The sequence below is a fragment of the Silurus meridionalis genome, chromosome 22, assembly GCF_014805685.1.
Source record: "Silurus meridionalis isolate SWU-2019-XX chromosome 22, ASM1480568v1, whole genome shotgun sequence".
NCBI classification, from domain to species: Eukaryota; Metazoa; Chordata; class Actinopteri; order Siluriformes; family Siluridae; genus Silurus; species Silurus meridionalis.
In genome coordinates this window covers 11,279,576-11,305,039 of record NC_060905.1, presented here as the reverse complement: position 1 = coordinate 11,305,039, position 25,464 = coordinate 11,279,576, and the positions used below count along the sequence as shown (strand labels likewise).

General features: G+C 39.1%; 2 protein-coding genes across 52 annotated transcripts in view; both read left to right on the top strand.

Moving 5' to 3' along the window:
- Positions 1-7,598, top strand: part of clasp2 (cytoplasmic linker associated protein 2) — a 44,801-nt gene extending 37,203 nt beyond the window's left edge. For 40 of the 50 annotated variants that reach the window (XM_046834674.1, XM_046834685.1, XM_046834666.1 and 37 more), the window contains 13 exons: positions 51-53; positions 834-997; positions 1,087-1,165; positions 2,421-2,564; positions 2,764-2,907; positions 3,290-3,396; positions 3,500-3,647; positions 3,973-4,177; positions 4,712-4,905; positions 4,998-5,126; positions 5,708-5,914; positions 6,118-6,234; positions 6,438-7,598. In XM_046834674.1, coding sequence (XP_046690630.1) covers positions 51-53; positions 834-997; positions 1,087-1,165; positions 2,421-2,564; positions 2,764-2,907; positions 3,290-3,396; positions 3,500-3,647; positions 3,973-4,177; positions 4,712-4,905; positions 4,998-5,126; positions 5,708-5,914; positions 6,118-6,234; positions 6,438-6,527 — 1,731 coding nt within the window. In that variant the 3' untranslated portion in view covers positions 6,528-7,598. The remainder of the gene's footprint in view (positions 1-50; positions 54-833; positions 998-1,086; positions 1,166-2,420; positions 2,565-2,763; positions 2,908-3,289; positions 3,397-3,499; positions 3,648-3,972; positions 4,178-4,711; positions 4,906-4,997; positions 5,127-5,707; positions 5,915-6,117; positions 6,235-6,437) is intronic. The other 10 variants (XM_046834688.1, XM_046834684.1, XM_046834708.1 and 7 more) reach the window with 2 other exon arrangements.
- Positions 7,599-9,085: 1,487 nt separating this feature from the next.
- On the top strand, positions 9,086-25,220 carry ubp1 (upstream binding protein 1). 2 transcript variants are annotated; one of them, XM_046834712.1, is made up of 16 exons: positions 9,086-11,065; positions 18,712-18,863; positions 18,952-19,028; positions 19,489-19,594; positions 19,678-19,784; positions 19,885-20,037; positions 20,118-20,228; positions 20,893-21,006; positions 21,311-21,411; positions 21,673-21,724; positions 21,817-21,910; positions 22,007-22,097; positions 22,219-22,331; positions 22,675-22,817; positions 23,074-23,125; positions 23,796-25,220. In XM_046834712.1, exons 1-16 carry the CDS (start codon positions 10,950-10,952, stop codon positions 23,831-23,833), a joined length of 1,620 nt encoding a protein of 539 aa, XP_046690668.1. In that variant the 5' UTR covers positions 9,086-10,949; the 3' UTR covers positions 23,834-25,220. The 2 variants fall into 2 exon arrangements, with proteins under 2 accessions (XP_046690668.1, XP_046690669.1); XM_046834713.1 differs by lacking the exon at positions 9,086-11,065 and adding an exon at positions 11,085-11,585.
- The last annotated feature ends 244 nt before the right edge of the window (positions 25,221-25,464 follow it).

Below are 25,464 nucleotides of genomic sequence, written 5' to 3'. Positions count from 1 at the left end.
GTTTTTTTTTTTTTTCCTTCTTCATGCCTTTGCCTGGGGTGGAACTGTAGAGAGTAAGTTCAGAAGATTTTTTTCAATGTCAGATGGCCAATTATATCTAAGCCTGCTTAAATTTGTGTGCTTGTGGCTGCTTCTTTAATGAATGTGGTGCCTACTTGGTAAAAATATAATCTTAACTGATTTAAAAATGTTTTTGGGTTTCAGTGCTAATGGTAAAACTAATACACTAATCAGTAAGAGAGTGTGTTGATATTTGAAGGGATGTTTAACAAAAGAAATCAGGAATATGTCATCAATGTCTTGTGCCTTTGAAATGCTTTTATTTGTGTGACAAACAATTGGTGATTGTGCTGAGCACTGGCATGTTTCTCTTGATAACTAATAGTACAAAACTTCTAAAACAACTGATTAAATTTTTATCTCAAAAATAATAATAATAATTTGAACTATTGATAAGAATTTTAAACTAGTTGACTAAAAAAAACTCTAGGATTTACACTGGCTAATGGGGATGCATTGATTCCAATTTATTAAATTTATTTATTATAATTATTAATAATTATAAGCTTAATTTCAGTAACCGAGGCTCTCTACAAGCTTCTGTTGCGAAATTTTGGAAAATTCAGAAGATTACTAGCTTTGGCTTTAAATCGTGAGCTATGAACCCATGCACATGACGCTTTTGTGCGTCATTCAAAGATGTCACAATATGACTGAATACAGTGTATCCTGATCATGTCTATGCATCCCTATAAGCCATACATTTTTGCACATAGTGAAAGGCCATTTTTAGGCTAAAGCTTATTGATTTCATGTGCATGTGTGTTTTGTAGGTGTTCAGCATGTTCTTGGAGACACTGGTGGACTTCATAATGGTTCATAAGGCAGATCTGCAGGACTGGCTGTTTGTGCTGCTTACACAGCTCCTGAAAAAGATGGGCGCGGACCTTCTCGGCTCTGTACAGTCCAAAGTGCAGAAAGCCCTTGATGTCACAAGGTTTTTAAAATAAGCGTTTCTACTTTTACATTTTGAAACATTTCCAGAAGTAACATTTCTCATGTAACAGTAAACCTCTGTCTCTCTAGGGAGTCTTTTCCTAATGATCTGCAGTTTACAATTCTCATGAGATTCACCGTAGACCAGACGCAGACACCCAACTTAAAGGTAATTGCTGCTTCTGGGTGCGGCTGTGCGTCATCATGGCTTGGTTATGTTCTGAGTCATGCCTACTTTAAATGCCATATATTATTTTAGATGGCTTCGGTTCAGGTGTTTGTCAGGTTTTTCTGGCCACTTGTATGAGCTCTATGAGGTGGATGTAACTTTCATCAACTCTAATGCCAACTAAAAGGTCACTGCTTGACAAAAGATTACACCCCAGTTTCATTTCCCTCAAACACATTTACTACATCACTATACCATTTGCCCCACTCCTTTATGTGCCCCCTTCTTTCCTTCAGCCTTCCTTCTGCATCTTGGCTTTTTCCTTACTGGCACTTATCTCCCACTCCTCATAGCTTCTCCTTCCACGTCTCTCCCCTTCTGTATTGGTCTTTTCGTCATTGATATGCTTTCCTCTCTCTTTCTGAAGCCGGGGAAAAGGCGATGTTGCCAATACGGGGGCAGGGCTATAGAATTGCTTCCCGTCAGAAAGCGGCGACACGCTTGCACACTACAGGATCATATCCAAGTGTGGAACGAAGCTCTTCAGGTCAGTGAGACTCGGGAAGCAATCCTATAGCTCACTGGCTCCTAACAGGGTAACACATCCCCCAAGCCTCCCTATCAACCTCTTAGCTGTTAAATTTGTTTCAGTTTGTTTAAAGTTGATCAGAGTTGCTAATCTAATTGAAGTGGAGCCTTTGTGAGTTTCCGAAAATTACTTAATTGAGTCTTTGATGGAGATCATTGCTATGATCCCACAAATGATTTGTTGAGTGCTCTAGTTTTGCTTCACTCAGAGGACCTCCATCTTCTGTTTGTTTTAATGGATAATGGATACCATGCTCCTGATGCACAGGAGAGAACGAGATGAGGATTAGTGCATATTTATTTTACACACTGTTTCCCAAAACCCGACCTTTCTTGCGCACCTCCATTTGTGATGATTTCTGTTTGTTTTTTCTTCTTTACTTGTAATGCCCATGTGTGCGTGTGTGCCTGAATGTGTGTGCATGTGCATGAGGGACGTTTTGTTTTGTTTTAGGAAGTTGCTTAACAAGATTGTTGTTTGCCTAGGAGTTGAAATGATGCTCGTGTAATGCAGCTGCACATTCATTAGATGAGAATAATTCCAAGAGAAATAATTTAAGAGTATTCGTATTCTGCACTAGCCTCATTGTACAACTCATTGTGATGTTTGTAATGCAAATGTTGATGGTGCTTTAGATTAGTAGTAATGTGTGGCTGATACTTCCAGGTAAAGGTGGCCATTTTGAAGTATATAGAGACCCTAACGCTTCAAATGGAGCCACAGGACTTTGTGAACTCCAGCGAGACCAGACTTGCAGTGTCCCGCATCATAACATGGACCACAGAACCCAAGAGCTCTGATGTCAGGAAGGTATGGGAAAGTGTTGAAACACTTTTTTATATATTTATTTTTATTAAACCAATTCAGTCTTCACAATGTAGGCCAGGTTGATTTATTTTATTAAGCATGGTTAGTTAAATGGTTAGATACTCTATTTTTGGTTGTTCAAAGAGTGTTCTATTGTGGGAAATGTGTTTGTGAATTCTTGGAGTGTTTTTTTTGGGTCCAGGCAGCCCAGTCTGTGCTGATTTCGCTGTTCCAGTTGAATACGCCAGAGTTCACCATGCTTCTTGGTGCACTACCTAAAACCTTCCAAGACGGAGCTACCAAACTCCTTCAGAACCACCTGCGTAACACTGGCGGTGTAGCACCAGTAAGATGCCCACTTTCCCATGCAATAACTCTTTGCATTGTAGATGTTCTCTTTCAGAGCAACAGTAATATGCAGGTAGCACAATGATTAAAAAGAAAAATCATCATTAATTAAATGAGGCTATAATTTGCACTGTTTTAATAAACACTTTTTAATTAACTTCTGGTTCTTGTGCCCTGTCCTTGAGGGCTGTGTCATCCTGTTAGAAAATAATTTGATCAGTTTACACTGAATTACTATACTTATATATTGGTTATAGATGTAAATATTAATTTATCAATTTTTTGTACTTTAGTACCGTTTAGTAACTTTTTGTACATAGTGCAAGATGCCTTTTTAACTATAATGTTTGAATCCTAAACATTGTTTATTTTTCTTTCAGGCTCCAGTGGGGAGCCCCCTGACTCGACACACACCAAGGTCACCAGCTAGCTGGGCTAGTCCTCTAACATCCCCTACCAACACGTCACAGAACACACCTTCCCCTAAGTAACACTGACCCACTCGCACACATCCCCTAATAATGCACACCTTGCATAATCTTATGTAAGATGTAAAAATCACTGATTATATCGTTCTTCCGTTTGTCCAGTGCATTTGATTACGATACGGAGAATATGAACTCTGAGGAGATCTACAGCTCTTTGCGTGGTGTTAGCCAAGCCATCCAGAACCTTAGTGTTAGGAGCCAAGAGGATATGAGTGAGCCACCTCGCAAAAGGGAGGGAGATGGAGAAGAGGTAATAAAAGTAATAATGAAACATTAGCATTTTTTTTTTACTATTCTATATATACCATATTTGAGTGTGATTACCAAGAATTCAATATATTTTCCATAAAGAAATAAACACCAATGAAGGAAAAAAACCTATTTTTTCGAACTCGAACATAATAGAAGTTTCTAGACAGTTGTGAAGTTCAATTACAAAAAAAAAAACACAAAACAAGGATTAGACAAAAAAGATTGTATTAAATCTGCAAAATTCTCTGTGGTTAATATGCATATGCTGCAAATGTGGTAGATAAGTATTTAGGTTGAAATAATCATTTTGCGTGTCTGTATAGGGTGGTGCTGACACTGTGGAAACTGGCCGGACAGCACTGGATAACAAAACTTCTCTGCTGAACACCATGCCCCTCCTCTCCTCTAGTCCCCGCCCCAGCAAGGATTTTCAGCCAGGTAGTTACTCAGACTCTTCCTTCGGCTCCTCTCCCTTTAGTAAGAGTCTGAAAGATGCATTGGACCAAGACAGCGAGGGCCTTACGGATGGTGAGACAATCCAGATTGTGTGTTTTGTATTGTATTTCTAGCTTTCACCGGACTGCAGCACATGACTTCACAGTTGGCAGGGGTAAACTTCTACCCCTGCTGAAAGTCAAAAGCTGTGTTTCTGTATTATGTATATCGTTTGTTACTGTTGAAATTGAGTTTCTGGTGCAGCATAAGGCTTAAACCTTTATTGTATACTGGTTGTCAAGCTCTTATTTATGTTCTTGGTCGTTAACATGCGCTTAAGTAGGTAAGATTTAATGCTGCCTATGCTAAGTGTGAGCATGGAGAGAAATAATTTAGGGTTTTTTTTTTTTTTTTACAAAATGTTAAAATCTTTTTACCAACTTGATTATGGATCAATGAAATTCACTCTCACTTGAAGTTGAGCTTAGTCGTGTGCTGTACTTTTATAAACGTACACATTTCATGCATTTTGCCGTTTCCTGTCACATGGCCACAAGTTTCTCAATGTGTTTTTTTTTTTTGCTAAATTTAGCAAGCACTCTGATTCTTGCACAATGATGCCAACAGATAGCAGTGTGGACCAGTCAGAGGTGGTGGCTGAGCTGTTAAAGGAGTTGTCCAATCACAGTGAGCGGGTAGAGGAGAGGAAGGCAGCTCTCTGTGAACTCATGCGGTTGATCAGGGAAACACAGTTGCATGTCTGGGACGAACATTTCAAAACTATTCTCCTCCTGCTGCTGGAAACCCTGGGAGATGGAGAGGTATGCACAGAGGATATATACACACAGTTTTATATTAATACCAGCACAAAAGTAAAGTTGAGTTATGTTTGTGATGACTGCTTTTTCTACAGCATGTGATTCGTGCACTGGCACTGCGGGTGCTAAAGGAGATTTTAAACCGGCAGCCCTGGCGCTTTAAAAACTACGCAGAGCTCACCATTATGAAGACCTTGGAGGCACACAAGGACCCACACAAAGAGGTCAGACCTCCAAAAGCACCACATCATATGTAGATTTTTAGGTATTCCTATGTATTATGTATTCCACTATGTACTTTTTTGTTTGTTTTTAAAAACGATTTTGAAATTAAACAGCGTTTTTGTTTTTGTAACAATAAAAAAAAAAGTGGGTAAGAAAGGGGAGGTTTACATAACAGCCTGCAGATGTGCAGAGCTGCATTTTCTAGTTTACAGTGAAAACAAAGATGAGCAGATTTTCATGTCTATGCTTCCAAATCTCACCATGTGTGACTGCTTCAATGTTAAGTGAGAATGCAAGGTATTTTGAGTGCACATCTAACCATAAAAAAGCACTGCAAAAGAAACACACACATACATACAAGCAGTCGTGTGTTATGGGTCAATTGGCACTATTTAGCAAAAGGTAGAACGTGAACTTCCTTGCCCAAACAGACGTCATGTATAATAGAAAACATGAATGACCAATGAAAATAACCAGGGAAGATATATCTCTGGCCAGCAGGACACACCATGTTTACTTCTTTTGCAAATTTTGTTTATACCATGTGCCTGTGTGTTCTTTTGTGCATGCATGTCCGTAGGTGGTCCGGGCAGCAGAAGAATCAGCAGCCATGTTGGCCAGTTCTATCAGCCCCGAGCAGTGCATAAAGGTGCTATGCCCCATCATTCAGTCTGCAGACTATCCCATCAATCTTGCTGCCATCAAGATGCTCACCAAAGTAATTGAGCGACTGCCCAAGGAGGGTCTGGTCCAGATGCTCCCGGAGATTGTCCCTGGACTCATTCAGGTAAGAACTCCTTTATAACCCTCACAGCAGGATGTTTTTCTTTTACAGGTTGTAAAGCATGACATTCAAATCACCAAATACACTGTTAATCAAAATGGGTTTTTATGTCCTGTATTCAATGCACAACTTAATTAAAGATTTCATGGTTTTCCTTCTTGTTCAATTAATTTTGGTTGTAATAGTTCTTTTACTGTGCTATGTAGGGTTATGATAACTCTGAGAGCAGTGTACGGAAGGCTTGTGTATTCTGCCTTGTTGCCATCTATGCCATCATCGGGGAGGATCTAAAACCTTTCCTCAGCCAACTGTCTGGCAGCAAGGTGAGCTGGTAACATACAACTCTTCCACTCCCTCCCATCAATGTTTAGCACTGGTACTGAACCAATTACAGAACAAAAATCATCCAGAATGGAAATTTCGTCATAAAATAAAAAATAAATAAATAACCCCACACTACAATCTAACACTAAACTAGGTTTGAATGAAAACTGAAAATATCTTTATGAACCCTCTGTCTTTGCAGCTAAAGCTGTTGAATCTGTATATAAAGCGTGCTCAGAGCGGCTCCAGCGGAAGTGACCAGTCATCGGATGTGGGAGGTCAAGGCCTGTAGCTGAACCTGCAGGTGTTTAAGGGCAGGAGCCCTGGCAGGCTTTTTAACATGTATACAAACACTCAGACTGCTATAAACTTACACAGGCTTACAGATACACACATGCACACACAAGTATGGACTTGCATTGCTGGACACTTTCCTTTGCCTTTTCTCCACCATCCAGCTGCAGTCTGAAGCCATGTGGAACAGTGTGGATCAGATTCTTACACTTCCTGTTAAACCATGTTGTTCTTTTTGTGTGAGTACAACTCATTGTGGTGCTGAATTGTGCAAGAAAGCGAGCGAGTGTGTGTGTGTGTGTGTGTGTGTGTGTGTGTGTGTGTGTGTGTGTGTGTGTGTGTGTGTGTGTGTGTGTGTGTGTGTGTGACAGTAAGTTTACTTACCTATTAAAATCCCAGCAGTGAGAGAAAAAGGAGAGAGGGGAGGCTTTAGGTGTCACTCTGCAATTTCAAAAACATACATTACGATCACTGAGCTTTTGTGAAAGACTCGGGTTCGCAAGATGCAACTCCAAACTCTGAGCAACAGAATCTGAGTAGACATTTCTGTGCTTACAGCTCTTAAATGGATTATTAATGGTCGTATCACTTCATAAAATTGAATGGTTGGTTCAGCTTGCTCTATTATATGGCATACTTTGCTTGGCTATCTGCATGTCATGTTTAAAACCAACCCTTTTATCTGGTTACCTGTAGGATGGACCAGGTCCAGGGACTCACTCACTCACTCACACATGCAAGGTTTGTGTCGCAGTTGGACTGTGACGCTAGATGTCATTTGAGTACATAGGCAATATGTATCTATATAACACAAAAAGGAGTATTCAAGGAAGTCTTGTGTTATTTGGAGGGCGTGTAGATTCTTTTTAGTAGCATAGTGTCATTTCTTCTCCGATGGGAAATTTGTAGAAATGTATTTATGCATTCAAATGGAAAATCTGATGTGTCTCTTTCTCCTTTCTGTAGTTTCTCTTTCCCCCCGTGAGGAAATTGTTTCCTCTGATTTCCCCGCTGCATTTCTAAAGCTATGCTAACAATAAAATGAAAAATAAAAAATGTACAGACATGAGTAAAGTGTTTTAACTTTATTTTTGTGTGCCAAATTGCTCTTTGTTCTGTGTGTATTACTGAAAATGCTTACCTTTGTGACCATATTAATGTCTTTTTTTTTTTTTTTAATACACGTACGGATTCACAACCTCATTTTAGATTTTATTCATTTGGCAACAAAAAAAACCTTTTCGTTCCATTTCATTTATTTACATTTCAAACAGGATACAATCAAAACACAAGGCTGAATAATTGAGGTTTGAGTGTCTAATTGAATAGTAAATAACAGTTTCATAGCACCAATCTGTTTATATATTGTTAAAGGTCTTAATCTGAGGATGGGGTCTGAGCTGTAATGATTGGGATACTAATTTTCGGCTGTTCATGCTGAAGTAACATCCTAGTGTGAGTGTTTTGTTCAGAAGTTATTCACATAATTATCACATATAAGTGTAGTGACTACTGAATCAATCCAACATATGGACCAAGCATTTCTGAGTGTTTTGCAGGTAAATACAACAGATTGTTTGAGAATGTTTAAGCTCTGAGTAGTAGATCTGTATTAAAAAAAAAGTAGAGGTACAGAAATCGGAAAATATGTACATTTGTCTGTACAAAAGAGTACAGTTAGGCCATAAAGAGATGCACCATACCTTATATAATTCAGTGGCAACTGCAAAGTAACAATATTTACAAATACAAATATAGTAATATATAAAGTAACTGTAAAGCTAATCGTTGTAGTAGCTGCGGAAAAGTAACATTGATTTATATCAGTATAACAAGAGGGATAAAGGTGAGAGAAATACATTTTTTACAGTTCACAATTTTGTCAAACACAACAATTTTACATGTTTTGGGTAATTTACTATTCATGAGGCAATATCAATTACCAAAATGCTTCCTGGGTTGTTTTACACTTGTGTATATAATATTTACTTAATAAAATCATGCATAATTTAAAAAAAAGTTTCGAATTGACTTCCTTGCAAAGACAATTGTAATGTCTAAAGCCCAAGCCTATAAAGAGCCCCAAATTAAACTTGATTGTAGGCTAAAAACCAATGTTGCATTATACCAAACGTCATTATTTTAAAATTGCCACGGTTCTCCTCCTTTATTAGATCAAATTAAAAAATGAATACATGAACACACAAACTTTCCTAGTACAGTAAACATTCTAGTACAATAAAAACAAAAATCTCATTTATAATACAATAGATTTCAATGTCTACTACAGCTATTTAAGATATACTCCATATGCCTGTGATATCACTGACCACTAATGAGAAACATAAAGCTATTCTTTATTTTTCACAAGAATTTCCAAAATGTTCAATCATATTTACTTCTATATCTATATCTTGTATATCTAAAAGCAATTTTACATTTTTGTAGCCATAAAATAAAACAAAAATGTTATATTAAATCGAAATTTTTATTCACATATTAAATATAAATCAGAAATGAAGACTTGTGTCAAATGCATTTTCTTTTCTTTTTTGTTTTCCTTTTCTCATTAAAGACATTTGGCAATTCAAAGCCCCTGAACCCTAGTTTGGGCATCTCTAGTCTAAAAGGAGCATAAAGCTGATGCAGTGACTCCTGTTCTACTGCTGCTAAAAGTTTATTGATCACATGGGTCTGTGTGTGTGTGTGTGTGTGTGTGTGTTTAAGCGTGCGGGTGCTCCTGAGCTGCAGGGAGGGTCTGCGATGACGTCACTGCTATTTCCTTGAGTGAAGCTTGATTATTGGTCGACGCCGTGACACTGAGCGCTTCCGGTTGAGGTTGCCAGGTCCTCTAACTTCTTATCAACAAAAGTATTTCCACCACCAGAGCTGCTGCTCACACAATGTTTTCTGTTTTCCTGCACCACTCTGAGTAAACCCCAGTGGCTTTTTTGTGTGAAAATTCCAACAGATCATTAGTTTATAAAAAAAACTCCAATCAAATCCACCTGCAACTAATCACCATAGCACAGTTATAATATCTAAGAGCACACCTTTCTACATCCTAAAGATTGATGAAAACACAAGGTTCTTGACCTGTATCTGCATGATTTTATACTTGCACTGTTGCCAAGTCAACTATGATTTTATTGACATTCCAACCATATACAGTACAGTACAGTGTGTAACGAAATGATGTTCCCCCTGGACCAAGGTGCTGCATAACACAACATAAATTGACAAAAACAACAACAAAAATGCATGAATGTGCAAAAAAAAACATCTTGGAAAAAACAAAAGATGATGTCTAAAGAAACAAAAGTACTCTTGAAACCAACCATTGCTCTCTTGAACCACTAAGTCTGCATTATAGTGAGTTGAGTTACATCTTCAATCTAATAATCAGACTAAGATATGCACGGTTTTGGGTTCAGTTATGTGTGACTTCTTCCACCCTTCACCTCGGACAGTCAGGGGGAGAACTGCCATGCGTGGAACTGGTCCTTGGTGCAGAAAAAGGCTGAGGAAAGCAGATGTGGGTGCTGGTTGTAGCTCAGTGGTTAAACCATTGGGCTTTGGGTGTGAAGGTCGTGAGTTCAAAAGCTGACAATTCTGGGCCCCTGAGCAAGGCCCTTCACCTCAAAACTGCTTAGGTGTATAAATGAGGTGAATATAAGTCGATGTGGATAAGCTCATCTGCCAAATGCCATAAATAAAACGTGTAGAGGATCTCGGTGTTTGATTGCGCCCCAGGCGGGATTTTGTATCTTTGACCAGGCAACCCTGAGAATACAGCGCGTGGAGGTGAAAAAATCCCCACCCGTATTCGTGCGCGTGCCGACGGGAGGCCGTGACGTCGAGTGTTTTCTGTCTCGGTGTGAGATCTCTCAGGTCGCGACTTCTTCTCCCCGACTCCATCACGGGGCTGCGCTGAATCAGCATGGGCTTTCACACCGAGTGAATACATACCGAGGAGTGAACGGATAACGCGCAGTCGGGTGGACATGGCGCGCGCGTGTGTGAGTGTGTGAGATGATGTAGGCTAACGCTGGACTGTCAGCGTCCCTTCACACCGCGGAGAAGTTCCAGGTGCACTTTTGGGGGCTCTGCGTCCTCCTCCTCCTCTCCTCCTCCTCCTCCTGCTCGCAGGTACAGAGGTGGGAACCGTGTACTATAATACACACAGCCGCAAGGCGCCGCCGCCTGGAAGGAGAAGCTCCGAGCGCTGCTGCTGCTTCTGGTGTCGTGAGAGATGAAGAGCTAGGCTGTATGGAGGATCTGAGGGCCTTCACGGCCATACTGTTTACCCCTCCGGAGTTTCTCCAGCAAGCCGACAGGCGGTAGCCCTTTTGAACTCGTTTTCCCTGCAGGACTCTCTGTCTATCTCCTTCTTTCTCTCTCTATCTCTCTCTCGGGCGCCATGGCGTGGGTGCTGAAGATGGACGACGCCACGATCGAGTCGGGACTCGTCCACGACTTTGACGCCAGTCTGTCCGGAATCGGGCAGGAGCTCGGGGCAGGAGCCTACAGCATGAGGTACTGAATACTGATCTCACACACATGAGCACTAATTCACCCAGCCTGGGCTCGTGTGTCATCGTGGCTTAGTTTCAGCTTCCGTCCTCAATCGCTGTGCATTTCCTATAGGACTGCACGACCCCCAATCTAGTGCACGATCCGAATTATAGTCCTGCGACGGAAGTGCTGTAGATAACTAGTGAGGTATCTGTTCAGAACCTGGTGGTGTTGGGCAGCTTCACAGTATTAAAGTCCGCATTAGCAGGCGGTTTTTCGACGTGTTAGCCATTTTATACACACACACACACACACACACACCAATTATGTTGTGTGGAAAAAACAGCCACTGATCTCCAACTAGTGTGAAGAACCAATGAGACATGTTTGTCACTTCTGACCACTTCCGGTCGGCTGGTAAATAGTGATCACGACGTACAAAACCACAAAACCGCGTGTGTGTAGTGTTCAGAGACCTTCACCTCCAGACAGTTGAAGAACATCAACGCTCGCGCTGGTCTGGGTTAAACTTCACTTCCTGGTACAGTGTGTTCCTTTCAACATGTCATCACACACACACACACACACACACACACACACACGGTGAATACACTGCATTCACACACCTTGAAAATGTATAGAAGTATTGTGAATGGAAATGTAGAAGGATGAACACTTAGGCTAGTGAGGAGATGCAGGTATCTTCACCTTTGACCTTCATACCTCCAGGATGAAACAGCAGAAAAACGTATTTAGAGTTGCAGTAACAATAATAATAATAATAATAATAATGAAAGCAACCTACCCTGTTCCAGCTTATTCCTATTATACCACAGCAGTTTGTCAGCGAGTACAATTTTGACTTCATAATGAAACAGCTCAAGTTTATTTTTTAACCGTTTATAGTTACATTCAGTGTTGTGGAATGACTGAGAGACCGCCTCTGAGCATTAACTGAGCATCACACCGCATAGGTGTTGATCGTTTTCCTGTAACCACAGGTCCAGGCATGGTTTATACTCAACTACGCCCGCGTGAATATTCAAATCTGGTTGGTCAAAAGGTGTGCATGATTTTCCTATAGCTCAGGCACCACTTCTGTCTGTAACATAAATGATGGGTTCGTATTAATGTTCTCGGTCTAATATGTTAATATTTCTTTGATAATAGCTCATACACAGTAATTACATAAACAACGTGTTAATTATTAACAAATTATATGCTGCTTGGTTTTAGGAGACTTTTTTTAAGTTAACGTTTATGAAAGGAGATGTAGTTGTGAGTGCTGTGGAACAAAGTTATCCAGCTCTGGAAAGTCATCAGGAGTGAAGTGTTTACACTTTGACAGCCTGTAAGAGAGAAAGTGAGAGAGAAGAATCTGCTGAGGGAATGACTGTTTATCCTGGCTATAACATAAGTGACAACAGGACCCAACTTTCCTCTTGGACATTTAACATCAACTCTAACTAAAAGCCATTAAAAAGCTTGATGTGCTGTTCACTAATACACTGTAATTAAGCAGGTATGCTATGTGTTGTTTATGTATGTACGTAACGGAAGACCTGGCAGTAGTTCTGTGTAAAAACGTTACACTTGTTCTATTTACAACACAAACACAGAGTACACATAATCTAAAGAGAAGTGTGCAATCATAAATAACGTTTGGAAAGTCGTCTGGGTGTCATTTTGTAATGATCGGTTTCCCCCCAACGAGCATCTTTAGGACAAAAGGTTTTATACTTTATGATTTTTTTTTTAACACAACAAGAACAAAAAAAGAGAGGCTGTTGAGGAAATGACTGTTTACAGTGGTGGATGAACTTCACAATTCCTGTACTCGAGCAAATTTGCAAACCCACTGCTTAAATATTACTCCAGTAAAGTAAAAGTACTTATTTTAAACTTGATTATTGCTCTTGAATGTACTTAAGTAAAAGTGCTGATCTAGGAAAACTGTATTTTCATTTTTTATGTAATTAAATAGTCCATTATCCTGCACATTACACCTTTTTGAGGAGTTTTATACTGTTACTGCTTTAATGTCGGCCTTAACAGGAACTTGTTTTTGTTGACATTCCATAACATTATATAAATATATAAACAGGTAGAATTTGTATTCAAACACATTTTATGCCTTGTGTTACAAGAACATGTTCAATCTTAATGGGAGGTGTATCACACCACTCCTGCATGAATTGTTTTAATGTTTACACTACAGCCAGCTGTGTGTTGTTCTTTACATAACAACAGGCCTAAAAGCAGCTCCAGTTGTAGGGTTTATATTAATGTGTGTGCTTGTTCTAAATATCACGGGACATTTATGACACTTAACATAAATGGATAAAAAGTGTTGATCTAGTGTAGGAAAACATTCAACATTAGTCAATAAATAACTTGTGCATACACATACAGCCGTATGTGGTTCTTTCCCAAACTGTTATTTTAAAGTTTGAGTCACATGAGTGGCCTTCAATAGAGCACTGACTTTAACCCTGTTGAACACCTTTAGGATGAATTGGAACACTGACTGCACTCCAGGCCTCCTCACCTCACCTACATCAGTATCTGACTTTATTAATGACCTTGTGTCTGAATGAGCACAAATCTAAAAAAAAACTCTAATGGAACATCTTCCCAGAAGAGTGGAATAATAGAGACTAAATGTGGAAAGAGATATAGTAATTCCCCGTTTATCGACGTGGTTACGTTCCAAAACCACCCGCGATAAACAAAAAAAACGCGATAAATGTACGCCACCCCAAAAATGCTATTTTATGTATACAGTACTTACTGCATTAACATTTTACTTTATTTCATAATTAATAATTATATATTTATTAATAAATGTAATTATTTCAACATAAAACTCCATTAAAAACTCTCCACTAGAGACCGGGAAAATCAGCTAAACGAATTAGTTATGTGGCAAATGCAGTTCTGCAATAAACCGGGGGTGTGATTTGAACCGCGTTAAAGCGGGGAATACTATATTCAAAAAGCACATATGAATCTTATGGTCAGGTGGTCACAAACTTTTCCCCATTTAGTGCATATAAACTGATACATACTGGGCTTTAATAAGGTCTGGGTTTGGGCAGATGTTAAAATCACTGGTGTTAATATATTAACACTGAGCTTAGTCATTTTATCTTTTACCATTTTATGTAGTAAGCAAAACAAAACAAAAAAATGGCAGGACTTTGAATATCAAACTGTGAAACAATTTATTTGCATCATTGTGTTTGTTGTGATTCTGAAAGTCTGAATTTTTTACCGAAGTTTATTCCAAAGTTGCCAGTCATAAATATGGAAATCAGACATAAACTGGTAAAGATGTCTAACAGTCTTTTATTTTCTGATCATACAAAACAGCAACATTATAAGCCATTATAAACAAACACTACAAAATTAAATAGTTTAGAAGTTCAGTGTTATAGTTCTTTTTTTTGTGTTGTTTATTACACCTGATAGAATTAGAGCAAAACCGCTACTAATCAGCAGTGCTCATAAGACATATGGAGAGTGAAAGCTGCTTAACGCAGTGTGAATTGTGGAGTATATATACTAAATCTGGAATGAATATATACATAAAACACATTTCACACGTCTCCGGTTGAGTGTAAAGTTACTTGATTGATTTTTGGAGTTGCTCAGATTCACCTGTATTGTGTATTACTTGCTTGGTTTGATGTAAATGGTCACTGTTTAATGACATGTTGCTAAGTTCTCATGAAGTTTGTACTGTATATATACTCTGTTTTCATAATGATTGATGCATAATAACCACACACACAAAATAACTTTTTTTTCTTTTATTTTGACAATATAGGTCACCACACTTAGCTTAATAAGGCTGGAAGATATTGCAAAAAAGTTTTACTTTATTAAATTATCAAAAGGTTACATAATACAATTACATTTATTTATAAAGTTGTTTTTTTATTATTAGAATGGACTATGGAAAATGTATTAAAAACTAGTAGCAGTACCATCTATATCAAATATGTAGCAATGGTGCTTTAGAATAATGATTATATATTTATAATAATAATTTAAATGAAACATATTTTAAAGAAAGAAATTATTTTCGAATTGTTTGCAAGTTTTGCAAGCTTTTCTGTTATGTAGCACCAGGGTTCTAGAGGAACGTTGTCTTATTTTGCTGTGTACTGCGTCAGCTGTATATGGTTGAAATGACAATAAAAGCTTCTTGACTTGAAGTGTTAGGATCTGTGTGACTGATGGGGGTCAAAATCCGATTGGGCATTTGGCAAACACCCTTATACAGAGCGACTTACATTTATCTTTTATTTTTTATATATACATCTGAGCAGTTGAGGGGGTAAGGACTTTTTGTCTAAGGGGCTAGCAGTGGCAGCCAGTGGTGCTGGGGAATCATGATCATTTGATCCTATGCCAATCATCTTAACCACATAGCTACCAAGCTTCTACAAGATTTCACTTGTCTGGTCTGATCTCACAGTGCATCCCAACTCTTGACTGGTCAGAGTGGCCATGCTGAATTGTGTCCACCAACGAAAGCTTTTACGATGGTCATGTGAGTATGATCTCTGAACTATGGAGAAATGATGGCAGTGTAATGCTCTGGGCAGTGTTCTGGTGGGAAACCTTGTGTCTGGGTGTGGATTCACATGGAGGTTTCTTTTGGCCAGCATCACCTACATAAGCATTCTTCCAGGCCCCCTTTTTCATGGCAACCTCACTCACTAATGGCTGTGGCTTCATTCAGCAGAATAATGCTCCCTGCCACACTGCGAAAAACTGTTAAACATGACAGAGTTATTTTTAGCTTGTGTTATTTGTGCAACAAAGCATCAAACCATACTTCATTTAACATCGGTAAACAGGTTACATACTAGATATCCAGCTTCAGTGCTTTTTGGGCTTCACTGCTCTTGGAGAAAGAAGAAAGAAAGAAATCAATAAATGAAGTGCAATGAAGGTGAAAAAGATAAATCTGTGTATCGTTTAACACTTTTAAAGGGTGAACCAATTCTTATCGCACATGCATGTGGACAAGTCAGTGTCTCAACTGAAATCACAATGAATGTTCTTCAAGCCTCTTCAATGAAGATAAAATCCTAACTTGATGATAGACGCAGGATGTCTATAGCACCATCTAGTAGGTTTTTGATCGCAACCAAGAAGTCAGGATCAGTGTCTGTGCAGACATGTACCAGTGTTTTCAGTGTTAATGGAAATAGTAGTAGTAATGCGAATAAAATAGTGTTTCCCCATTTTTGTGGGTATAAAACGTTCATCAATCTGAAATATTTTCTGTATAACAATTAAAACACATTTAACTGCATTCTTACTGTATGCATCTTCAAGCGTCTTTTTGTTCTGCACAGCAAAAAGTAGTAAATGGCTAATCTATGCATCTCCTACTACATGTACAGTTTTTGACACTTTAAAGTATTGTTTATATTCAGGCTAAATGCCAGTGTTCTGTTAAAAAAAAAAAAAAAAAAAGGTTGAGAAACAGTGGTCTTCTCACTTCCATCCATATTTTGGGGGGATCAAAACCTTACAAAAATGACAAATGTGTTTATCTGGACAGAATTCTGTTAAACTTTTCAGAATAGTTCTGTGATGCAATATTGTGATAATATAAACCATGCATTTGCACATGCCTACATTTCAGCATAAATATTTAAGACAGAATTGGAGATTTTAGTGTGAGATTTTAGTGTGTGACTTTTTTCTGTTGACCAAATCTGAACATGCACTAAACAGGCTAGAGATCAAAATGTAAGTGTCAAAGAGTACGTTTCTCACACACACACACACACACACACACACACACACACACTCCTGTTCTTCTTATCATGTTTCATGTTACCCCGCCCTGTCGCACTGCAGCTGCAAGTGTCTTCCTGCCCCTACAGATAGGACTCTGACTGCTTCAGTGTTCGCATGGGTAATATTAGCCTTCAGGCTGACATTAGAAGAAGGAATAGGAGCTGGTCACTGCCAGCATTGTAGGAATTTGGCATTAGGGTGTGTTGGGTTAGCACTGGACTGGAGAACTTGCTGAGTATACATGCACAGAGATCACGGAAAATTACATTTGTGTGGTGTGTTGATTGGTGCACACGGGTTGCACTGTTACAAAGTGTTCATAAATAATATTTTTGGATGAGTGATGGGAAGACAGCGATTAACTAATCACGTTCAGGTGTGTGTGTGTGTGTGTGTGTGTGTGTGTGTGTGTGTGTGTGTGTGTGTGTGTGTGTGTGGACAGAGCAGCTGTGGTACAGAATGTTATATCACTGGCTGTTCAGGTTTCAGGGGAAGGTTTCCAGGCTGCAGTATGTGCCAGTACACAACAGCACTCAATGTGTGTGGCTCAGAGATGATGCCAATATGCTGACTCGGCATCTTCCATCCATCAGGTTAATCTGGAAGGGGTTAAGGGCCTTGTTCTTCTTTTTGGTGCTGGAATTTATACTCACAAACTTTTGTCCATCCAGTCACATGTCTTGACCACTGAGCTACCACTTCCCCACCATATATGTCATGCCCTACAGCCTGAAACTGCACTGCAAAATGTTTAGAAAGTAAGGCATCCTATATACCAGGTGTTCACTCTCGTTCATTAAACCAGCTCCATGTGTTCTCATCTCTCCATGTTTCATTGATACAGTTCCTGATAGGTTCCTGTGGTCCTGTTCATGGTAGAGTGGTTAATGGAGATGGAACTGAATAGATAAATGATAGATGAAGTTAAGTAAATAGACAAATGAATAGAGGCATGTTGTGTGTTCAGCGTTCCCACTGTGTCCGACTCCCAGTATGGTTAATGCTGGCGTGATTCTTGAGTGACTAGTGCATGAGACAATGTAAGGAATTCAGATTCCTTTAAGCAAACAATAAAATTAAAATGTAATTTAAAAGTTGTCTGAATAGACATGTTGGATGACTTAAAGAAGCACATAGCATTTAAAGGATTAAAATGTATTCAGGGCTAGACAAATCATACATTCAGCACTAAGCCCATCAGGCTAGTGAAGCACACAGTGTGCTTCCTACTGCCATGTTTTGGTTGCCTGGAAATAATGGTAGCTACCTTAATATTGTAGCATATGGCAAGCTAAAGATAAAATGTACTATTGCAAACGAAGGGAAACAAATGAGAGCATGAAGAAAATGAGTCTTGGTAGCCAGTTATTTGGCTATTCGGAAAAAGAAATTTCTGTCACACCATGTTTTTTGCCTCTAATTTAAAAAGTCAGTAGTAATTTGGAATAGGAGATGTGGACTTCTGTCCTTATATAGTATGTAAAAATAATATACAGTTACTAATTGGTTGTAAGGGTGAGAAAAAATGCTGTACTCCTCTAGTCTACAAGGCAACAACAAATAAAAATATGTAGAAATGTTAAGCATTGGGTAAATATTTTGGACTGCCAAAGTTGGTGTACAGGATATGATTGAGGATTTTCTTGGGAGCTTTGACAGCTTCACACTTCCTATTTCATCTGAAGTGTTTATTGTGCCATATAACATATAATTATTTAGAGTACAGAGGGGTTGTCTCTGTGCTGGTCTCTATGGCAACAGGATATGTATAGTGCCAAAATATATAAAAGTTTACCTTGTTGCTATAATTGTCTCTCTCTCTCTTTCTCTTTCTCTCCCCACAGTGATGTGCTAGCTCTGCCCATTTTTAAGCAGGAGGACGGGAACGCCTCAGTCGAGTCTGAGAGCAAGAATCCTCCGTTTCAATACGTACTGTGTGCTGCTACCTCCCCAGCTGTTAAACTGCAGGAGGAGACTCTCACCTACCTAAACCAAGGTACTAAAATGCAGATTGTGTCTGATAAATATGTGGTTTGTGATGCAGTGTCACTTATATACATCCCTCTCTTATATTATTCATTCAGGCCAGTCTTATGAGATCCGTCTGCTAGATAACAGGAAGAGGGAGGAAATGCCTGAACTCAACAACAAGACTGTGAAGGTGTGTGTGTGTTTATGTATAGGCCTGTATTTCTTTTAATTGCTTAAATCCACCCAAGTTTCTATGGTTCCAGCAGATAACAGCAGAGCAACACCTGACATGAGTAAAAACCTCGGAGTTAACTGGTGTCATGTAGCACTAGGGCTGAAACACATGAAATACCTAACGTTGCCCTCTGCAAAACAAAATGTTAAACATTTTGCTGTAACAGCTAAATAAAAAAAATAAAGCTGCTTAATGCTGAATTCTACTGTGAATGAAAATTCAACAAATGAAAACAGAATATGAGTCAGCATGGATCACCGGTTGTCACTACATAACTTTCAAAATAGTTGATGCTTTATAATGTCCAGGGTGTTTCTTCAAAAATTTAGATGCTCTTGAATTTTAGCAATTTACAATCAAGATATTTGGCTTCTCAGTACAGCAGAAAGAGACAGATTTGTGTGTCTGTGTGTAGAGTATAGTGAGAGTTGTGTTTCATGACCGGAGGCTGCAGTACATGGAGCATCAGCAACTGGAAGGCTGGAAGTGGAATCGGCCTGGTGACCGTCTCCTTGACATTGGTACATCTTTGTTGCACTGTGACTCTTTTATTCCTGAAATGTGCTCATTTATGAAAACCCAGAGTGCGTCATGTTTGTTGTAGATATCCCTATGTGCGTGGGTATCACTGAACCCTGCACCCATGCCTCCCAGCTGAATGCTGCTGAGTTTCTGTGGGACGTTTCCAAAAGGGCTTCTGTATTCGTACAGGTGAGATGAATCACTCATACTTAGAATGTTTATGATCCCTTATTGTGCATTCTCTGGAGCTGCTCAGTTTCATGGTGTGTTTTTTGGTCGTTGTGCTTAGGTGCACTGCATCAGCACAGAGTTCACACCGAGGAAGCATGGTGGCGAGAAGGGCGTACCGTTCCGCATCCAGATTGACACCTTCAAACAGGATGAGAATGGGGAGTACATGGAGCACATGCACTCTGCCAGCTGTCAGATCAAAGTGTTTAAGGTAACACACATTCATTTGGGTGCCAAATGGTCAAAAGGTACATTTTTGGAGCTTGAGCCTCTGCATGTCTTTGTGTGTAGCCGAAGGGAGCAGACCGGAAACAAAAGACTGACAGAGAGAAGATGGAAAAAAGGAGTGCACAAGAGAAGGAGAAATACCAGCCCTCTTATGATACTACAATTTTGTCAGAGGCAAGATTATTGTGTTTTTATGAATATTTCATCTTGTATAAATTTCTCTGTCCAAACAAACCATTGGTTTTTAGCATGGTTTACAGTTTTATTGTAACTCTATTTTAGAGATATAGGTAACTAGAGTCCTATGATACTTCAACCCTCATCTACAAATTGAATTACTGATACATTCTTAGTGCAAAAATAACCATATTGTGAACATTTAAATATTTGTAGATCGAGCTCTTGTTTGACCAAGCCAAAAGTGAGCAATTAAATCTCAGAAAAAGAAACCTTTTCCTGAAAATTACAACACAGACAATACTAGAAGCAGAAAAATTGTATGTTTTTTCAGGCCTTTGCCTTTGTATGCTGTTGCATTACAAATTTCCTTCACTGGAACTGTGCTCAAAACAATGTCCGTGAAGTCATGATTTGCTCCTATTGGGGTGGAAGATGGAAAGCCTTCACAGAAGAGCAGAGGTTATTATAACTGAGGGATCAAACCAGGAAGGGGAAGTTCAGAAAACACACATCAGGTTGAGGGTCAGGTGACTGTGCCATATAGGACATATAGACTATGAAGTGTAATACTAAATATTATATAATGGGTTCGATATTACATGCAGTGTGTCCACCTAAGGCTGAAATGGTACTTACACTCTAGTGTGTGTGTTTGTAGACTCGTCTGGAGCCAGTGATAGAGGAAGCTGTGGAGCATGAGCTTAAGAAGTCGAGTAAGCGCACCCTCCCTGCAGACTGTGGAGACTCAACGGCCAAGAGCAAGAGAGGCAGTGTAAACAAACGTGCACACACACACACACACACACACACAAAATTTTGCACACTCCAGCACACCTCTTGTGAATAACATTACTATGGGAGACACAATAATGTCACTCCTCCCATCCATTTGCTCTTTTAAGAAAAGAATAAAGTATAAAGAAAACAAAAAATATGGCGCACATATCCCACAAAGGGAGCATAAAAAAAATGTAAAAAAAATTTCATAATCATTCTTAAAATGAGTAAATTGCCCTCATCAGGGATCGAACAATAAAAACTAATTGACGGTCTTTCCTTTGTTCTTTGGTCTGTAGTGTTCTCCTTGGCCTGATAATGCTTACGTGAATCCAAACACCGCAGCCACCCCAACCTTCACTTCCAACACACACTCCTACAGTAACGCCGTTCCCGAAAGGTAACAGGAAAATGGTGTACATTACAATTAGCAAGTTTGAATCGTGCAGCATGAATCCATAGAAACAAACTGCCTTAGTTTTTGGGTGTTTGAGTATTCAATATGTATAGTGTATTGTATGTATGTATTTAAATATTTTTATTGGGCTCTAAATAAGTACTGAACATTATCCATTTATCTTATCTAAAATATACATGATAGTCAGTGATGCCACTGATTGAGGCATCCGTTTCAAACAAGTGTTTTGTTTTTAAATCTCAGTGAATCATCTTCACCCAAGCACCAAGCTGATTGTAGCCAGGTCTTCATGGAGGTTAGTAATCAGTCAACTCTGACAGATGCTATTTTGTTGCATGGATGAGATTCCTAACTTTTATTTTTCACTGTCTGGTTATTTATCTTTAGTCTTTAAGCCCAACAGCTACCATGCAGGAGGTGCAGCAGTGGCTTCTTAAGAACAGGTTCAACTCCTATAGTCGAGTTTTTACACATTTCTCAGGTCAGTCTTCCTTTCTGTTTCGTTTTACAAAAAAGACACACAAAAAAACTCCATTAATTGCCGTAGTGCAATTAATGTTCATATGTGTGTTTATAGGTTCCGATTTACTGAAACTGACTCGTGAAGATTTGGTGCAGATCTGTGGGCCAGCCGATGGGATCCGTCTTTACAACGCGCTAAAATCAAAGTAATAGCTATGTGTGTGTGTGTTAGAGTTGTTTGTTGATGATGCACATGTTTAAGCATTTTCTCTGTGTGTGTCTGTGTGTATCTATTTGTGTGCGGGCGTGTGTGCGTGTCTTTCACAGGGGAGTTCGACCGCGGTTGACTGTGTACGTGTGTCAGGAGTGTGTGAGTCCTCTGCTGGAGAGACGCTGCCACAGCAAGAACGGAGAACACCGCAGTCCCCCTGCCATAAACGGTGTGTGTGCGCATGCTTAAAAAACAATTTAGATGGCTAGATTTCTTTGTCAAAATCTATAATATTGTGTAATGCTTCATCTTATTTTATCTAATCTCATCTAATCTAAGGACAGTGGGGGTAGTGTGATGATTTACCAGCCAGTTCTGTATGTTCATCCAGCAGGCTCGCATTTCAATGTATATTTTGTTTGTTGTACTTGTGAAAACATTGAGTATCTGTTCAGAAAATCTACATAATGTGCATTGTATTTATTTTCTAAACCACACCTTTAAAGGCATCATTTTGGTGTTTCTAAGCGATCTTTTACGTTTTGAAAGTGTAATTGGATGTGTTTCTGTAGTTTACCATGCGCTTTACCTCGAAGACCTGACCGCACATGAGCTGACCAGAAAAATATCGAACGTGTTTTGCCTGCCGCTAACCCTCGTTAATCAAGTGTACAGGCAGGGCCCTACAGGAATACATGTATTGCTCAGTGACCAGGTACGCACACGCATGCATATTATTCGAAAAGCTATTACACTTTCTTCTGTCCCTGTGCTGTTATCAGGAAGCAATTCCATGATGTATGACTGCTCCTTTTGTGTTTTTATTTGCATACTACAGACATGTTTGTATTTTTGTTAGTGGTGCGAAAGGTTTATCCAACGCTCGTTGGAGCAAGTGGTGCTGTTTTTATATGTAACGTCACTACATTTACAGTAAATGTTTCATTAGGTATGTGGTGATTCTATTGCAGATGGTGTCTAACTTCTTTGATGAGAGTTGCTTCGTTGTCAGTATGTTAAAAGGTAATCGGTTTCTTTTATTAATACAAATTAGCTCCTTTACACTTTTTGTCTTCCACATTCCCCTGATTGGCTATTATTATGATTTACTTTTTTCATGTCTGATGTTGGGACTTGATGAATTTAAGCTGGCATATAATGTATTCTAAGAAATGTTTTATTTCAATCCCAACCCAAGACCCAGACTCACCTTTTACTGACTGAATTACTTTCATAGTATCGACAAGGTGATCCACAGAATCTTAATAAACAATAGAATTGTGTATATATACATACCTACAGATGGTCCCTGAGTTAAAATGGTTCAATTTAGAATTTTACGATGATGGTGAAACAACAAAATTGTACAAATATTTTGTTTTTGTACAGAAGGCAAATGGTATGCTCCGTTCTCCACACAAAAACCGCTTGTCCACATGCCCACTGCCACATACACATATACTGTATAGTATATACAATGAGGTACTATCAATTGCTCTGTTTTGCTAAATTGTATACTGCAATTTGTTAAATTATTAACAAATTACAGTAAACTTAACCATACTGATCACCACTGTTTAAGACTTCTGGGTAGGGTAGGCCATGTCACGACTTGTGTGTGTGCATGTATACATACTCTTTGGGATTTAGCACACTAATACGTTTTATGTCTGGGTTTTGTGTTTTTTATTAGATGATACCAGTGACCGATTCCACCTAGTTCTGAAGTAAAGGCATTTTCAAGACGAGTTGCTGATGTCACTGATGTTCCTCACTGCCGTTCCTGAGCACTGAACAGGCTCCATCCTTCTCTTTCTCCCTTGCTCTATCTCTCTCCATATCTGCTGTGAGAGAGATGGTGCAAAGGTTGGTCAAGGCCTTGTACCTGTTAGAATCTGACTTCAGCGTATACATTGTTTCATATTGAAAACACTTTAACTGATGAAATTTTATGTGTGAACAGAAGGGACAGCTCTGAAGCATTTGTGGGTTTTAAAGATTTAGTGGGAGGGATGGAAGGATGGATTGAAAAAAACACGGTGCAGGGTTCTCTTGCACAGTCCGATGATGGGACCGATGGGACTTGGTCACGAGGCTGCCCTCGATTAACAATCTGGTGATCACACCATCTCCACTTGAATAGTTTACCATGTGTAATAGTGGCTGTGCTTGTTTGATTGCCTAACGCACCTGTCTGTCTGAAAAGGACTGCACTTTTTTTTTATGATCTTTGTTTTTTTTATTGTGATTTTGTTTGCTCATGTTTTGGTTTTGGTTTTTCTTGACACCCTCATGTCTGCACAGATGAAGTGATTCCTGTGTGTATGATCACCTGTAGCTTGTTGTGAGGTAAAAAGCTTGGGCAGTGTTTTCATGCATAAAGCTTCCTTTCACAGAGTAAATTATGGTACTGTTTGTCTGCTTCTGCCGAGACCAATCATCTCTTGGTGCCAAAATACTCGACTGTGTTTGTATGACTCTGTAGGGCAACTTCCGATTGGTGATGTTTAGGTTGTACCATTTTTTTTCTTTCTTTTTTTTTGTTGACCATTAACTCTTTAAATTAATTATATAATTTTTTGCTCTAGTTATAATGTTACAAAATGGCAACATGTATTTTGTCATTTAATGTCTTTTTTTTGTTCCCTTTTTCTTCCCTTATTTGAGACTGTTGTGGTTGGTTGGCTCAGTAGCAATGCATTGGGCAGCTGTGGCATGTACTGTGCATATTTTTTTTTTCTTTGTTTTTTACCACTAAGCATGATGGGCATGACTGTTGCCCTCTTTTAATTGTAGGATGAATGACCAAGTCTGCACTGACATGAACATACAGGAGCTCCACTCTGCTGTATATGCTGGTGTTCAACGCTGTTCAGAATAAAGGTGTAGGTCGTGTGCACCCATCGTTCACGCTCCTCGACGGGTGGAGAATAAAAAATATGGTGATGTCTCAGCCCTCTCGTCCTCTGTGGATCATATGGACCGTCCTGTGTGTTTCCATGAGAACAGTTATGGTACAGCCATATCACTGTGTCTTTAAGGAAGCTTGTCATGTATTATAAGATGCTGGGATGTACACACTTCATGCCTGTACCAGAAATAAAATAATTTTAATATATCATGTTCTTGAGTGCTAATAACACAATACTATTTTGTTGCAATATGACACGGATCAATGTGATGCCATTGAAAGAAATGTCTAATGTTTTTCCAACCCAGCTCTCAGGCCATGGACACCCACAGCCTCACTTATATCAAATTCCTTGGCGGTTTTGCCATTTACCCTGAGGATTTGGCTTTAAACAGAGCTCCCACCATTAAAGAGACAGATGTAGCCCACTGAAAGAACTGTTGGAGGGACA

Bases quoted from the DNA above. Each gene is read 5' to 3' on its own strand.
- ubp1 (XM_046834712.1), top strand. From the start codon at position 10,950: ATGGCGTGGGTGCTGAAGATGGACGACGCCACGATCGAGTCGGGACTC. The intron at 11,066-18,711 runs GTACTGAATACT...CTCTCCCCACAG, and splicing joins GCAGGAGCCTACAGCATGAG to TGATGTGCTAGCTCTGCCCA. The intron at 20,229-20,892 runs GCAAGATTATTG...GTGTGTTTGTAG, and splicing joins ATACTACAATTTTGTCAGAG to ACTCGTCTGGAGCCAGTGAT.